Source organism: Phocoena sinus, chromosome 9 (genome assembly GCF_008692025.1).
Source record: "Phocoena sinus isolate mPhoSin1 chromosome 9, mPhoSin1.pri, whole genome shotgun sequence".
NCBI classification, from domain to species: domain Eukaryota; kingdom Metazoa; phylum Chordata; class Mammalia; order Artiodactyla; family Phocoenidae; genus Phocoena; species Phocoena sinus.
This window is the reverse complement of record NC_045771.1, coordinates 57,458,833-57,475,932: the sequence shown is the minus strand read 5'-3', so window position 1 is coordinate 57,475,932 and position 17,100 is coordinate 57,458,833. Positions and strand designations below refer to the sequence as shown.

At 37.9% G+C, this 17,100-nt stretch overlaps 1 protein-coding gene across 2 annotated transcripts in view; it reads left to right on the top strand.

Moving 5' to 3' along the window:
• The window catches only part of CALCR (calcitonin receptor), a 151,252-nt gene that overhangs the window by 85,817 nt on the left and 48,335 nt on the right, over nucleotides 1-17,100 (top strand). For both annotated transcript variants that reach the window (XM_032643050.1, XM_032643049.1), the window contains exons 4-6: nucleotides 3,588-3,744; nucleotides 7,147-7,257; nucleotides 12,133-12,245. In XM_032643050.1, coding sequence (XP_032498941.1) covers nucleotides 3,588-3,744; nucleotides 7,147-7,257; nucleotides 12,133-12,245 — 381 coding nt within the window. The remainder of the gene's footprint in view (nucleotides 1-3,587; nucleotides 3,745-7,146; nucleotides 7,258-12,132; nucleotides 12,246-17,100) is intronic.

Genomic DNA, 17,100 nt, shown 5'->3' with positions numbered 1-17,100 from the left:
TAAAATTATATATTTACATTCCACAAATACATAGAATAAACATAACACTTATGATAAGCTGAATATTGTTTTTCACATTGCTTGGTGGTTTAATCACTACTGCTTCTCTTTTACCCCTTTACTGCTGAAAATTATACCACCTCACTAGCTATTTTTAACTGTATGAAATAATTAGCATAAAGTTAATCAATGAACTTTACGTGTTATTTTAAGCAGTAGTAATTCCATGATCGGAATTATATAGGTGTAATGGCTATATACTTATATCTACATATATCTGTATGTTATATACATAACAGAATGCCTCAGTGTATATGTTATTTTCCGAAGAAAATCACTGAAACATTCAGCTACCCCTGGAAAAATTGCATCATCAATGCTCAAACATGAACCAGACCAGGAGCGGCCACAGATTATTATGGTTCTTCTAAGGGCAGAAGTTCTGATTCCTCATTCCCTCAGTGTTGAAACAATCTCTGCTGAACCAGGTTACAGGAAGTTCACTGGAGTTGTTTCAACATTGGTGGAATGATAAGATCGATGCTACTGTCGTCTACGTGAACTACACCTACTTTTTGAGATGGTCATATCTCCGCTACTACTGGTGTTAAAACTGCATTAAACCAAATAATGTTGTCATTGAAAACACAGGTATAGGGTTTCCAGTTGGCTATTCTTGCACATACTGCCTCCCCATGGCCTCCATGAATTTCCAGCTAACACAGGAACATTTAATTGGTTGCGTAGTTCGTTTAAAAGTAGAATTCAGAATGTTACTTCTGGAAAGAGTGTCAAACTTAAGCAAAGTAGTTCCTAATGTCTAAAATATCTAATAAGTGACAGAAAAGATTTATATATAACATCATAATCTTCTAATTTGATTTGAAGATGGTGGGGAAATGACCCAGAAATAATATCAAATGATGATTTTCATATCAACTCAAGATTCTAAGAATAGAGCCACAAAGAATCAAATAGATGCATAAGCTGAACCAATCATTTGTATCTTATTGTGAGGACACTGTAATCAATTAAAGATCATGGTTACATGATCTTTAGTCAAATTATTAAAACACATTCATACAAATGTAGGCTAATAAAATCCACCAAGAAGCCTTTACATGAAATGTCTTCAAAATACTTTTCCTTACTCCCAAACCATCTCTCAATTCCTAATGGAATATCTGAGCATTTAACGATTAATAATTCTTTACCTTTCACAGTTTCTGGTGTCTGGAAATATTTATAGTGTTGGTCTTTCTTGCTGGACTGTAAGTTCCACGAGGGCAGGATCTGTGCTTGTTTTACTCAGCACCGTATCCTCAGCCTCTAGCTCGATACTTGGCTCATCAAGTTCAATGACTATTTGCTGACTGACTGATCTTAAAACCAGTGGGAAAGGGGTCATATTACAACATAATGTTGTTCAGCTACATTGGTAAAGGATTCGTACACCTTTAATAATCTTTGTCGGTTCATTAATTTCTTGTCACAAATTCTAGAGGCATTAAAATTAGAAATAATCCTAACACTTAGTGTCAAATATATTCACAATAAGTATTCATCTACAGTTATAACAGTAATGTTATAACAATAAGTACTCACCCTCTTCTGTTTGCAAGTGATTTCTACTCAGATGACTTGCTGGCACCCCCAGATCTAGTCCAAAAGAGAACTTACCTTCTCCTCCGAGTAAGGTTTTCCTTTCTTAATGTCTTCTCTTTCTCAAGACGCTACCATTTTTTTTTTTTCCTAGCCATATAGGCTAAAATATCTGGGCTATTTGACTCTTACTGTTCTCCATTCCTTATATTCAAATATACCTCGGTGCTTTTATTACTTGAGAAAGTGCTGAGTTGCTCTCTCTTGTTCCATCTTAAGGTGATCTAGTCCATGCCTTCAGCTGCCTGGCTGGCCTCCCCAGCACTAATCTGTGGACATCTGATGCCCACCACATGAATTTTATTAACATTCTCCTTTCGCAACCTTCACTGATCAAAAAACAGCAAGACAGCTTCATTTCATCATGTTTTTAAAATATTTGCTAAAATATATTGAGCCTTTCATGTCCCAGACGTTTTGTATTCGTTCTCACAGGGCCCTGTATTATCTGTTTTTCCTTGATTTCATGTCTTACCCTCAAATATGCTCCCCTCCAGGCAGTATGGTTTCAGTACAGTGTTTCACACATACCACTTCCTTCCTCTGGACTTACCTGCATACCTTTCCTACCATCCACAAAGCCTTCCCTCTCCTCTCTGCCTATGTGATGGTACATATACTCAAGATCCAATTCAAATTCTACCTTGTATCTGTAGTCATTCCCAACTATTCTTCCCCCATGCTCTCTCTCTACTCTGAATTTTTATTGTTTAGTGCTCTGTACAGTTTAGCCTTTAGTGATAGGCTGTCTCATAGGACAGGATGCCCTGTCTACGCAATGAGATACACTGGAAAACAGTGAGGCTCTACCGGGAATATCCTGGGGTATACAGGTCAACTTAATAAAGATGTTTATTTTAGAGACTGTAGAGAATAGAGAAAGGTACATAACACTCTTTCTGCTATCAGTACATTGGGGAAACTTTAGTCTTAGAATAATTTAAACAGAATAAGGCCAATTAAAAGTGTTTCAACAGATGTAATAGAAAGCAAGGAGAATTTCTAACTTCAGAAAAAGTCAATGCAGGCTGAAGCTTGCAAGTCTTCTCCAAAAAACTCTATACAGAACATGGATATAAAAAAAATCAGATTCAAGCACTACTAAAAACATCAGAGCCACAAAAGAAATTGAAATCTATCTAAACACAACTTAGGACAATTTGTCAGACATTCATCTTTTCAGATACATACACACACAACTTAGATGAATGGGACCTATGATGGTAGTGAAAACTAACAGACTGACAAACCTAATGTCAGTCTGTACTGAAAATTCAAAAGCTCTAAGAGAAATATTTAAGATTTACATTGATTTTCAGCAGTGAAAATGATACCTTGTATAGGTCATCGGCTGATGAAACCAATTTAAAGAAAGTAAGGCCAATTACCTCAAGCAGACTATTTCAGAAGAACAGATTTTATTCTATGGAATAAATGGGGTAAATTGTTGGCAGTGTGTGCAATCTAAGTACAAACAAATCAGCTGAAAGAATCCAATTAAAACGTATTTATTGCACTAATATAGCTACTTTAAATAACATGATTCATGATTCTTAGGAGTTCCAAACAAAACAAAGTTGATTTAATATTCATATTTTGGAAATCAGGTTATTTGCTTTGTTTACTTCTAAACTTTACACTGATAAAATTAAAACAATCTTGTAAAGAGGTGCATGAGTTTGTGTGGGTGCTATATATTTTCAAGAGTGAACAGAATGAAGGCAAATAGGAAAATTTTAGGTAGAATTTATAGATGAAATGTAAGTACACTTTTTAATTATAAAGCAAAAATATTCCACATGGAGACCATGCATAATTGTTGCTTACAGAAGGAAAAATAAACGTTTTCATATTTTTTGATTGTTTCATTATGTATTCACCCATCTCTACTCCCCATAAGTAACTCAGTTTCCTTTCTAATACAGCGCCCAATTCCGGTTCTTCCTGCCACTTCAGAGGTCACCCACCCTCCAACAATAGAGCCGGAGCCATTTCTCTACCTTTTAGGAAAGCAGAGACTGTTGGAGGCACAGCACAGATGCTATGACCGAATGCAAAAGTTACCCCCATACCAAGGAGAAGGTAAAAAGAAAGATGTATGTGAATGTGTGTTTCAAACATCAGGAATGCAAAAGTTACTCCCATACCAAGGAGAAGGTAAAAGAAAGGACGTATGTGAATTTCAAACATCAGGAAAGGCTTATTTTCTTCTGTGGGTAAATATGTGTTGACTAATTTTAATTTAATATGCCAATAGTTTTAACAGTGGCTTTCATACCGTGGTATGTTTGAGTATTTCATACAGCAGACATGCCTAGTTTCTTTGCTCAAGTTCACCTGACTGCTTTTTGGCGAATATCTGCATTTACGACAAAATTACTACACATAGCCCAGTATTCACCCATGGCAAGCAGGAACAATATAGGACTATGTGAGGGAAGGAAGTAGAGAATAACAGGAGGAGAGTTGGAAAATAGTGGGCAGAGAATTAGCCTGAGGCAGAGCCTATCAGAACTCTGTCTTGCCTGGGTTAATTAGGTAGTATCTTCCCTTACCTGTCAATTGGGTGGCAACTCATGCTAATCCTTCTCCTTTTCTACCCCCAGTTCCCAGAGGAATTAGAAAAAGATATCTCCTGGGCAGACGTTGTTTATCTATCACCTTCTCTAGAATGCTCTGTGTGACTGCCCAACTCTTCTTAGCGCCAAGCATATTCTATTAGCTACAGAGGGCCCAGGGGAAAACAAAAGAGAGGATGTGATGACCAAGCATTGCTACATTCATTTAAATTCTCTCCCCTGACCCCTAAAGCACTTGAAAAGACCCAACAAGATCTTTTACACCCCACTATATTCTAAGACAGCACACTGCTTCCTAGGGGGAAAATTAGTTGAATATACTCTATTTACTATACATGGTTTGCCATCAAACAATTAAGGTTTTAATTTGTAGTTCCTATTTTTAGCATTTTCCTTCAAACAAAAAAGTGAATCAGTTGAAAGACACATGTCATTCTTCTGTCTGCAGCGGTTTCAGTGTTTAAGAACCTGAAAAGGCATTATATGTAACTGCCCAAACAAACCCTTTCTCTGAAGCTAAGTAAAACAACAGAAACACAAAATTGATACTTTTAGAAACCGAGTGAGTGCAGTCTCCTTCGCTTTGGTCTTAGTCATCTTGGGAGGATGAACTTTTGTGCTATGATCATTATTTAAAACTTTTTTTATTTTGAGAACTGCCTTCAAAGCCTGAAGCTCGTTCTTTTGAATAGCTTTACGTTTTAGGGTAGATTTAATTTTTTTCAAAGAAAAAATATTCCTTTATCTGAAATTGAGAATTTACACCAGGCTTCTATGCAATGAAACACCTTAAATGCAGTTATTCTTTCACCTAATCCTCTCCGTCCATCTCCCATACATTTACTGCACATTTCCACTTGGCCATTTCGCAAGTACAATATTTTCAAATTCCACCATTACCTTACTCATAAACTCATCCCTCCTGGATACTCACTTCGGTATGTGACACCGCCACTGAGCCATTTACTCAGGATTAATATTTATTTATTTATTTTACATCTTTATTGGAGTATAATTGCTTTACAATGGTGTGCTAGTTTCTGCTTTATAACAAAGTGAATCAGTTATACATATACATATGTTCCCATATCTCTTCCCTCTTGCGTCTCCCTCCCTCCCACCCTCCCTATCCCACCCCTCTAGGTGGTCACAGAGCACCGAGCTGATCTCCCTGTGCTATGCAGCTGCTTCCCACTAGCTATTTTACGTTTGGTAGTACATATAAGTCCATGCCACTCTCTCGCTTTGTCACAGCTTACCCTTCCCCCTCCCCATATCCACAAGTCCATTCTCTAGTAGGTCTGTGTCTTTATTCCTGTCTTACCCTTAGGTTCTTCATGACATATTTTTTTTCTTAAATTCCATATATATGTGTTAGCATACAGTATTTATCTTTCTCTTTCTGACTTACTTCACTCTGTATGACAGACTCTAGGTCTATCCACCTCATTACAAATAGCTCAATTTCATTTCTTTTTATGGCTGAGTAATATTCCATTGTATATATGTGCCACATCTTCTTTATCCATTCATCTGATGATGGGCACTTAGGTTGTTTCCATCTCAGGGCTATTGTAAATTGAGCTGCAATGAACATTTTGGTACATGACTCTTTTTGAATTATGGTTTTCTCAGGGTATATGCCCAGTAGTGGGATCTTTTTTCTTTTGCCCTACCCAGGTACGTGGGGGGTTTCTTGCCTTTTGGGAGGTGTGAGGTCTTCTGCCAGTGTTCAGTAGGTGTTCTGTAGGAGTTGTTCCACGTGTAGATGTATTTCTGGTGTATCTGCTAGTGTTGGAGGGTCTCCTGCAGAGCTGGGGGGAGGCTGTGGCTCACCGTGGGGACAGGGGCAGTGGAAGTTCTGGGAAGTACTCCTTGGCTTGAGCCCTCCTGGAGTCGGCCATTATCCCCACCCTCAGGATTAATATTTATGAGTCATCCTTGTATTTTCCTGTTTTACATCCACACCCCGTTAATTACATTTCATTAATATTCCTAAATACACTAATAGTGCCTTATTTTAGACATTTAATATCTCTTACCTGGACTGTTACAATAGTCACCTAGTTTGTCTCTCTTTTTAATCTTATCCTTAAAAGCCTTCTTATTCTCACTAAGATCTAGATTTGTTCATGTCATTCCCAATGGTTCCACCTTGCCTACAGGAAAAAAAAAAAACAACCCAGACTCCTTAGGATGGCATTTAAGACACCTCATGATCTGACCCCAGCCTCACACTAGTATCAATAAGAAGGTGTATGAAAAAATAGATACTTTTACAATTGCACTAAAAGTTTCCCCCTTCAAGAGTAGATTTAATTTTTGAAAGCAGTGAGAAACCACTTGGAGCCAATGTTGAAGAATACATAAAGTGATCAAACTAAGCATTATTTTAGTCAGTAATGGTGTGATTCTAAACTAATAAGACTGTTTTTATATGTAGCCCATTAACCGGCTGCAAATGCATCTCCTAAACAAGTGCATCACCCTTGGATTAACAATAGAACTACCTAAGGCAACCCCTTTGAAGGTTAATGGTTAGTAGGCTACAAATGTTCCAAAGCCTTTTATCCAGGGGTAATATTGCATATACTTTCACAAGACTTTTTTCATAGCATTTCTGGAGATATTTTAAAGGAAAGATTTTGGAGGAAATATTCCATACAGATGACAAATATGCCTTTTGAGGAACAAATGGAGAATGTCCTACAAAAGAAAAAAAAGGAAATTCCTTAGTACTTGGAAAAGTTAATACCTTTATTTTGTTGCTGCTGCTGCTACTGTTGTTTTAATATTTCCATGTCCAAGTGGAGAGTCCCAGAATAGCTGTCTATGCACTGTGAAATCCTGCTGAGGATTCTACAGTCTTTGACAACTGTAATATAATTTCTTTCTAAATGGCCAGGTCTGTATTGCAACCGTACCTGGGATGGATGGTCCTGCTGGGATGACACACCGGCTGGAGTGCTCGCCCAACAGCACTGCCCAGATTATTTTCCGGACTTTGATGTAGCAGGTAGAGTATTTTTTTTTATTGTATATTTTGCTATGAATCTTTTAGCGTTTTTCTAGTTCTGAAAAGAAAATCAGATCCAAAATATACTACCACGTCATATTCTATGCAGTTTAGCACATTCTGAAGAATTTCCATAAATGAAATATTACCCAGTTGTCTAAGATTGCAAGCTGCCCTTATTTTTTAAGTCACATTGCTGATCAGTTATGCCCCTTAGTCATAAATTATATTAAATGTTAGATAAAAATGAAAATGTTATATATTTTAAATATTTAATATTAAATTTTAATAAAAGTAATATTTCTAAAACTGAAGTTTTATTTAAATGTGTAGTTTTTAAAATTTTTCAGTTGTCTCACATTTGATGACTTATGCAAATGCTTGATGTAGAGTTTGTGCGTACTGGGCTGGTAGAACAAGCATAATGGAAATTTGATGTAACCTTGAAAATTGTATATAACTGTCATGTGTAGGGAAGATAAATTAGAAAGTGGTAACTCTAGACATTTACCAGATTTCTGCTCCAACAGTAGATTATTAAAATATGCTCAGTAAATAAGACCAGTTAAATTAAAATGGATTGTAGTAACCCAGCTGTGTGCCCAGCCCAACATGAACAGCCAACAGATGTGTGTTAAGTGAATTTGGTGTTACTTTTACAACTAAAGTTAATTAGTAACATGGAAATATTTTCATTGACTATCATTTTTTAACTTTCCAAAACATTTTCATATATAGCATCTCATTTTATACTCACATAATATTTGACATAAAACCACAAGTGAACCCAAGTCTCCTGAGCTCTTACCTATCCCTTTCTTTCTAAGTAAGGGCAACAGTCTTGGAAAAGCATTTGAGAAATAATATTTCTAAATCACCGTACAAACTTATGCAGGTTGAAGTACTTTCAGAACTTTCAAGGGGGAACATTGTTCTCCTTCAGGCCTCAGTCTAGCCTCACTGTTATGGTTAGAAGTTGGGCGGCGATGCTTAGGCAGGAGTACCAGGTGCCAAGTGAAGTGAGAAGCTAGGGGCCGAAGTTATGCGTCTTAGTATTGTCATCTATCCAGATAGAATGGAAGTCTGGAGTCCAAGATGCTCAGTGGTGAGTGGTCGGGAGCCAAGGCAAAGGGATGTGTGAAAAGTAGGTATGAGGTTGTTCAACAGCCTCAATCCAGAGATTAGGCACTTGGGGCTGGGAAATGGGATTGGATAGCTGCTAGTAGTAAGTGGTTCTCAACTTGGCTGAGAAGCTGGGGAGCTTTAAAAAATAATCCTCATCCCTGGTACCATCCCAGATATTCTGATTTAGTTAGTTTGGAGTGCAACCTGGACATCAAGATGTTTAAATGTTCTTGTGACTAAATTGTGCAGCCAAGATGAAACTGTGTTAAACAATAAAGTCCAGATAAGAAAGTGGCTGGTACCAGCAAAGTGCACTTAGTAGCTCTTCCAGTAAGAGGCAGAGCACATTATCCGATGAGACTGATACAAGCCATAGTGGAAAGAGGGTCCCCGAGGAATAAAAGGTAGTAGCTGCCCAGCTCCAGGAACTGTAGGTATCAGGGCCAGAAAAGTTCCGTTCTAGGAGACTGGATAGAAAATCTGTCCCATTGAAATAAACCTGGGATTAAGATACTTAAAAAGGAATATAATCTTCATTACAAAGGAGATCCTGATGCTGGAACTAAGTGGGTCCAGATACAGACACATTGCATAAGTCCCTGTTAAGGGGTGAGATTTGTTCCTGAGAGTACAGCAAGCCTGAGCCTGCAGGAAGCATTCAGGTGGCTCTAGATGTTGAAACTAGAGCCCCTAGTTGACTGGTGTGGGGACTGAGCTCCCAGAACACAGGCCATTCCACCTCAAGCTCCGTATCTCTTCTAATAAGATGTGAAATAACAGAGCACAGTAACCCCGCCGCACCTCACGGTGCTCATCTTCTTCCTCCTTCCTTCAGTGACCTCTAGGGAATAGGGCCGGGAAGAGAGTTAGAACACCCAATTAGAGGAAGGGGATGCCAGGGTCCTGACAAGAGAGGATCATCTTTGAATTATCTGGTCTGGACTAGAAGTAGCATTTTGAAGAGAAGACTCAGTGTTTTTTTTTTTTTTCCAAGACTTGTTGGGTCAGACTTTCTACCACATTTCAGGGTTAACCTACCCATCTGGTTACCCACACTTATTGTCTGTGAATGACGAGAGGTTATTTCCCGCAGACTGAAAGTGAGGACATGAGTTAAGATGGAAAACAGCAGTCATACAATAAAATTTATGCAAGAAAGTTTCTGGAATCCAGGTTAGAGCAATTAGTCTATCCCTGAGACAATGTTTGGGAGATGCTTTTTGTGCTTCCTTGAAGAATGAGATACAAAGTGCGACCCCAGTGAGAAGAGATAATGGAAATGGGATTGCAGTGGGGCACTTTTAAAACCAGCTCAGGCCAGCCACTTCTAGGAATTCTCATTTTGTTGGAAGAGTTGGGATGTGAAGAGAGAAAGGACTTAGTGCTATGCCCTGCTCAGCACTACCTTCCTGTAAGCTCTAACTAAATGCTATTTGATAGTAGTCCCCCAGGTCTTTATCGACTGTTCCCAATAAATGATGCTTCATTAATCTTGATCTGACAGCCACATTAGAGGTAACATGAGTGGCACAAAGAGCTGTCTTGCAATCAAGGCTGCAAGGCCAGTTGCAAAGCAGCAATGGGCCCTTGCCAAAGTGGCTGTAATTATTAACTAAAAGGCAAGTTTGGGGTCACAAAACAGGGATTTCCAGGCATAGATCCATTTTTTCAGCCTGATTTTTAGATTCCTCTCAGCTGGGGGACAAATCCACTTTAAAAGAAAGGCAAACCTTAAAAATACCTATATTCAACAAATTTAAATTCTTTAGTATTTTACCATTGACCCAAGCTGTACCTTGATGATACATACAACAGTTTAATGAAATGACAGATTGCATTTTAAACAAAGTGCTTGGTAAAAGACAGGTGGGTAATGAAAGAGTGTATAACAGTATTGAAATTCCAAAGAGGCTGAGTCTGAAGGAATATGCTAGAGTATAAAAAGCAAATCCTTATTAGGAGGGATTTAAGGGCAGGAGTCAAACACTCAATCAGCAGTAATGGGACAGAGCCAGGGTGGCCAACATATGGTTGAGGACAGTGATTCTCAACCCTGATACCCTTTGAAATCAATGAGCTTCTTAAAGATGCCGGTGTCTGGCACCTCTTCAGATTAATGGAACACAAATCTCTGGGGACTGGGTTTTGAGCATCTGGAAAAAGCTCCTCCATGTGAATCTAGACCGAAGGAAGCATGCTGCCTCTTCACCGGGCAGTTCAAACTTAGACTATTTTAGAGGGAAGTGCCAATCTCAGAGCACGTGCAGAGAGGCTTCAGGCTGTGAGGGGACAGCATGTGTGGTGAGAGTGAATAGGGGTGTTTGGTTTAGAGAGGGAAGTTAGAGTAGACGTAGCCTTCCGTCAAATATTGAAAGATTTGCCAGGTGGAGGATGACAGTTTCTTGATAGCTGCAACAGTTAGAACCAGGAAATGCCTAGATCCAGACCTGAGTTAAATCCAAACAAAACAATATTTCCTACAGTGCCGTCCGTGATTGGAAAGGACTTCCTCAGGAGGAACACCCTCTTCCGTAGAACACGTTACCCTATATAGCTGCATACCTTTGTAAAAACCAAATTATATTCGTTTCAATAAAACAAAACTACTTTCTAACAATACGTTAAAGATAAAATGCTGCATTACAAACCACTTTTTTTTAATTGCAAGTAAGCTTAGAATGGTCGTTGACAAAGCATTAACTAAATCATTGACCAGTTTTCAACATCACTTTTTCCCTGCTGATTAGTGCTAACCCTTTTGGAAACATTGTTGGTGTCCAGTGGTGATTCTTTAAATAGTTTTTGTCCAATGGCAGTCACAGTAAATTCGCAATTTAAAAGTTTTCTACTTAACATTGAAACAGATTTACATTAAGCAATGATGATTCTAATAGGCGCTTTAAAACACCTTTTGTTTGAAAAATGTGTTTTTTCATCCATTTTAAATCATTGTTGGAGTAGATATATTAAAAACAAGTCTACAGTTTTCAGTTTAAATCTTGTGCTGAGTTTGGTAGTATCTGTTTCATTCATACGATGAAAAATTATGAATTTCACCCTAAAAACTGCCAAAGTTAAAATAATTTTCATACTAGCTCTTAGCATGTTGATTTGACTAACCGCAACTTCTGATAGAAAATTATTTTAAATGTTATCAGATCTAAGTAATATTTCAGCAAAATAAATTTTTTAACATTAATTGTTTCTTAGCCTTTAAAACAATGACAAATATTAGTATATGATTCTGATTTCCATATCCTCGTGCTAAAAGAAAAACACCAGAAACCATATATAAAAGGGTTTTCCATAGGTGTGATAGCTCTTTGCCTTTGCCAATGAAGAACAATGCTTCAAAAACATTATCCCTATGAAACTATCAAAAATAAAAACTATGTGAGGATTGCAAACACACTGGTAAAATCTCTTTTCATATTTTACCAGTTCAGGATTGTTATATGATCTCTAAGCGATAAACGCATTGGAGAGGTACTTTGGAGAACTAGAAAAAGTCTGAATAACTCAGATTCTAAGTTTGGCAAAGCAAAATGGAGATAATGCTTCACATGACTTTGCTGAAGCTAAATTGAAGCAATGCATATTAAAGCATCCTGTATAATGCAGGATTAGAGGTAGTCTCTATTGACGTTCAAGTTCTATAAAGTGATTAACACTTTGGAATGGCTTTTAAGCTTTAACTTATTGTTTTTCCTTCTTGTTATTTTGAGATAGTAAGTTTTGTTTCATTAACAGAAAAAGTTACAAAGTACTGTGAGGAAGACGGGCTTTGGTACACGCACCCTGACAGCAACATATCCTGGTCCAACTATACTATGTGTAACGCTTTCACTCCTGAGAAGATGCAGGTAGGTTCTATTTCAAATTTCAGTATTGGGTGAGAATGCCATCATCTGTGCATGGAAATTTATGCCTAATTGTAAAACACCTGCTACCAAGACGCCAACTATTTTGTAGAAGGAAATCATATAATGACCTGTCAATTCTAGGGACTCTGTGAAGTGGCACTAGAGAAAATGATGTTTTACTTCTTGGTTGGCATTCAGTCAGTGAGAGTTCTGTGAGCATGTGGAATCAGGCCATTTGTGGCAAGGGGAACGTGTCCATGGAGCAAATGATGGGATTCCCTGCAGTGCCAGACATTAGGCAGCATTTCCAGGAACTGCCTTAACATCTCTTCTCCTGGAAGAGTTCCAAAACTACAGATTTCTCCACAAGTCACCAGCTAATGGTTGTCCCCACCCCTGTCCTGAGATGTCTATGACAGTTTTACTATCAAGCCTTGAAGGAACTCTAAGAACAGGGCCTCTCATCAGCCCACAGGTAAGCGTGTGGCTGTTTAGATTATTTTCAGTGGAAGTCCGTTCTAACTTGCTACTTCTCGTGTCTTACTGGCTGTTAAATATTTTTACTATCTTAGCTTAGAAACATTTAAGCCAGTGGGGCGGGGTGGGGGAGTGGGGGGCAGATAGCTACTGCCTTCTTCAGATGCTTCAGAAATCTGAAAAGATCATTAAGTCTACCACCAGCCTCCTCTCCCTACAGAGCCGGGAGAAACCGTTGGCCAGCGTTTAGCACACAGGGCCTCTCTGCACAGCCCTGGTGGCTGCAAGAGAAACCTATTGTTTCCTTCAAAGATAGGCCTGTATGCTCAGTTCTTGCGAAGTTGGAAGCCGTACGCACATCAGTGCTTTTGTTTCCTATAAAGAAGCTTTATGAGTATAGAAAATTTTCCTTCCATTAAAAACAAACAACAATTAAAAACAAAGAAGATGAATAGATAGCTTAGAGACCAGTTGACTAGAGGGACATCTCGTCACAGGCACAGGCTGAGGGCACCAAAGCCAGTTACTGCTTCCACAAATTGCTAAGTCACCCCTGAGAGTCAAGACACATGCCTACATCCTAGAGCTATTTATTTAATAAGGTCTGATTGAAATGACGTGTCAATGAGTACGGAATTTCCTGAATGAATGCTGATTACTTTACAGCAAAAAAATTTAACTCTTTTAGCTGAATTGTTAGAAAGAGTGCACATCAAAATAAACAATTCTCAGTGCTGCCACATTTGACCTCTTCACACACTCTGGCCACATCTGAGAAGGAAATAAAGTATTTTAAGAATAAATACTCCCCTCTGGGTACCTAACATAATGATTGAAATTCTATGCACAAATCTTCCATCTATATACAGGCAAAAAAAAAAAAAAAAAGAAATCAACCTAGAATTTATTTAAATAAAAAAACAAACACTTCTCAGTCTTAAGAATGATACAAAAATGGCAAATAAATTATGAGCTGTTGATTTAACCTTACACAGTTAGACAATTCTATTTCAGAAGCATAAATATTTTTTAAAGTATTCTAGAGGCAACTGAAAGAAAATGAATTATATAAAATTCCTTACAAATAAAATATGCAGAGATAAAAATCAAATACTGGCATTCCTATATATCCAAATTAAAAACAGTACTTTAAATGGCTAGGGGACTCAATATGGTAAACTATTTAAAAGGGAAAACTGTTAGAAAATGCTACACCTGTTTTTGTCTAGTGGTAAAGTTAGAAAAAAAGCCAGAAAATGAATTCCTGGGGAAAAAAGACAGGAGCTGAGTGTTTTCTTGCAAAGATTCCTAAATACCTCCTAAGAAGGGACCTACAAGCTATACTGAAGTTTTTATCAGTTCTAGGTATAAACCAACTATTCCAGATTTACTATCATTACCTGCAAGGATAAAAAGCACTGTTAGCAGAGCAGTATCAACAATGAAACTGACGAACAATATGTAAATGCCTAGTGAAATGATGCAACCACAATTCAGGATAAGTTGACACGTTCATTTTGAAACTCTAAGGCCTACAAGGCAATACCTGTTTCTGTCTAGCAATAATGCACATAACCAAACAAAGGGCTCTGTTTTGTGAGCCTTTTAAGCAGAATTAGTGTTTCAATCTCAGACCCTTCACAAAGAAATTGATAAGAATCAAAATGTTCAAGGGTAATGATTTGTACATAAATGGTGCGTTTCTCCCAGGAATTCAAAGAACTCCATAGAAATTTTCCAGCTTATCTACACTGCATTCACATTCATACCAGGACCCAATAAGTTACTGAAAATACCTAAAGTTCCTCCCACAACCCAATAACCTGTTGTGGGAGGGAACTTAACACCAGAAGCCCAGAGATTATGTTGTCCTCCTTTCAAGCCATTGCCCTCTCTGAGTCTCTGGTTTTTTTCACCCGCAAAATGGATATTACAGTCTCTTTTTCTCCCAGACAAAATAGAATACAGGGTGCCCAACTCTGAAAACAAGTTAGGTGCTTAGAGAGTTCTACCTATCAGTAAATAAAGAAGGAAATGATCCACTATTGTCAGAGAAGTGTCATAGGTCCACCTGCCCCTAAACGTCTCTCCCATTGGCATCATAAACATAAAAGGCAACGTTGGAAAATATAACAATGTGGAATAACATAAGTAAAGAACTTATATTTAAATGCTGAGCTATGTCTACTGCTGGTCAAAGATTATACCTAAGAGGTGTTATTTCTTTTCAATTTGGAGCACACATTTTAGTTTGTTGAAAATTAGAGTTAGGGATTCATTGTATTTTTTTTCCATATCACTGTTCAACTGACCCAGCAACATTTATTGAAAAGACCATCCTTTCCCTACTGCCCTATAGCATCACCATTATCATATATCAAGTGACCATACATGTCACTACATGCTTCTGGACTGCGTTGCACAGGTCTATTTGTCTCTCCTTGCACCAGTATCACACTGCTGGATTCCAGTGGCTTTATAACAAATCATGTTGCTCCATAGAGTAGGTCTTACCACTGTGTTCTTCAAGATTGTCTTGGCTATATTTTTTCTTTGTATTTTCAGTGCAAATTTTAGAAGCAGTCTGTCAAATTTTACATGCAAAGAAACCTTGTGATCAGTTTGAAAATTTTGAGATCTTTATCTTCCAAACATTGAATAGAATATATCCCTCTATTCATCTCTGTCTTTAATATCGCTCAATAATTTCTGTGTAGAGCTCACATGCATCCTTCTGCAGATTTTTTTTTTAAGTTATTTATTTTTGGCTGCGTTGGGTCTTCGTTGGTGCGTGCGGGCTTTCTGTAGTTGCGGCGAGCGGGGGCTACTCTTCCTTGTGGTGCGCAGGCTTCTCATGGTGGTGGCTTCTCTTGTTGTGGAGCATGGGTTCTAGGCATGCGGGCTTCAGTAGTTGTGGCTTGCGGGCTCTAGAGCGCAGGCTCAGTAGTTGTGGTGCACGGGCTTAGTTGCTCCGCAGCATGTGGGATCTTCCCGGACCAGGGCTCAAACCCATGTCCCCTGCATTGGCAGGCGGATTCTTAACCACTGCGCCACCAGGGAAGTCCCCCTTCTGCAGATTTATTCTCAAGCATTTGATTTTTTTAATGCAATTGTAAATGCCACATTTGAAATTTTATTATTTGTTGTTTATGTATTAAAACTGTTCTCATTTTTTTATCCAACAATTTTTATAAAACTCACTTATTAATTTTAGTAATTTATAAATTTTATATTTTATATGTATAGTATTATATCAGCTGCAAATAATAACAGATGGATTTCTAGGTAGCCATTAAATTAATCTACTTTCTGTCTCTAAGAGATTTGCCTTTTCTGGACATTTCGTATTAATAGGATTATACAATATGTGGGTTTTTGTGACTGGCTTCTTTCACTTAGCTTGATGTTTTCGATGTTCGTCCATGTTATAGCATGTGTAAGTACTTCATTCCTTTCTATGGCTGAATAGTATTCCATTCTGTGGACAAACCACATATACCAGTCGATGGACATTTATGTTATTTCCACTTATTTTTTTTTTTTTTGCGGTACGCGGGCCTCTCACTGTTGTGGCCTCTCCCGTTGCGGAGCACAGGCTCTGGACGCGCAGGCTCAGCGGCCCTGGCTCACGGGCCCAGCTGCTCTGCGGCATGTGGGATCTTTCCGGACCGGGGCACGAACCCATGTCCCCTGCATTGGCAGGCAGACTCTCAACCACTGCGCCACCAGGAAAGCCCCTAAACATTTTGTGTACAAGTTTTTGTGTGCACATATGTTTTCATTTATCTTGGGTCGTCTTTTTCTTGATCAGTCTTGTTAAGGGGTATTGAAATTATTTTTTTGTAAGAACTAGGTTTTGTCTTTGATCCACTCAATATATATTCAAGTTCTCTTTATCATTTCTATTTCCTTTCTTTTACATTCTTAAAGTTTAATTTTCTTTAGATGGAAATTTAGGTCATTGATTTTCAATCTTCTTTTCTCACATATGCATTTTAGTCTTTAAACTTCCCTCTATGCACAGCTTCATCTACATCCAAAAAGTTTAGTGTGTCGTTGTGAGTTCTTCTTTGATCCAGTGTTTATTTAGAAATATATTGTTTGCTTTTCAACAATATGAAGGTGTTTTTTAAGTTATCTTTTTATTAATGATTTCTAGAGTATTATGGTCAGTGAAGATGCTATTTAAGATTTTAATTATTTGAGATATATTCATTTGCTTTACTGACTAGTGTATGTCAATTTGGATATTCTTTGTGCATTTGAAAAGAATGGGTATTCTGCAGATGTTGTGTGCAATGCTTATTATATGTGAATTAGTGAAGTTTGTTGAGCATGTTGTTCAAATCTTCTATAGCTAGATTTTTCCTCCCTGTGT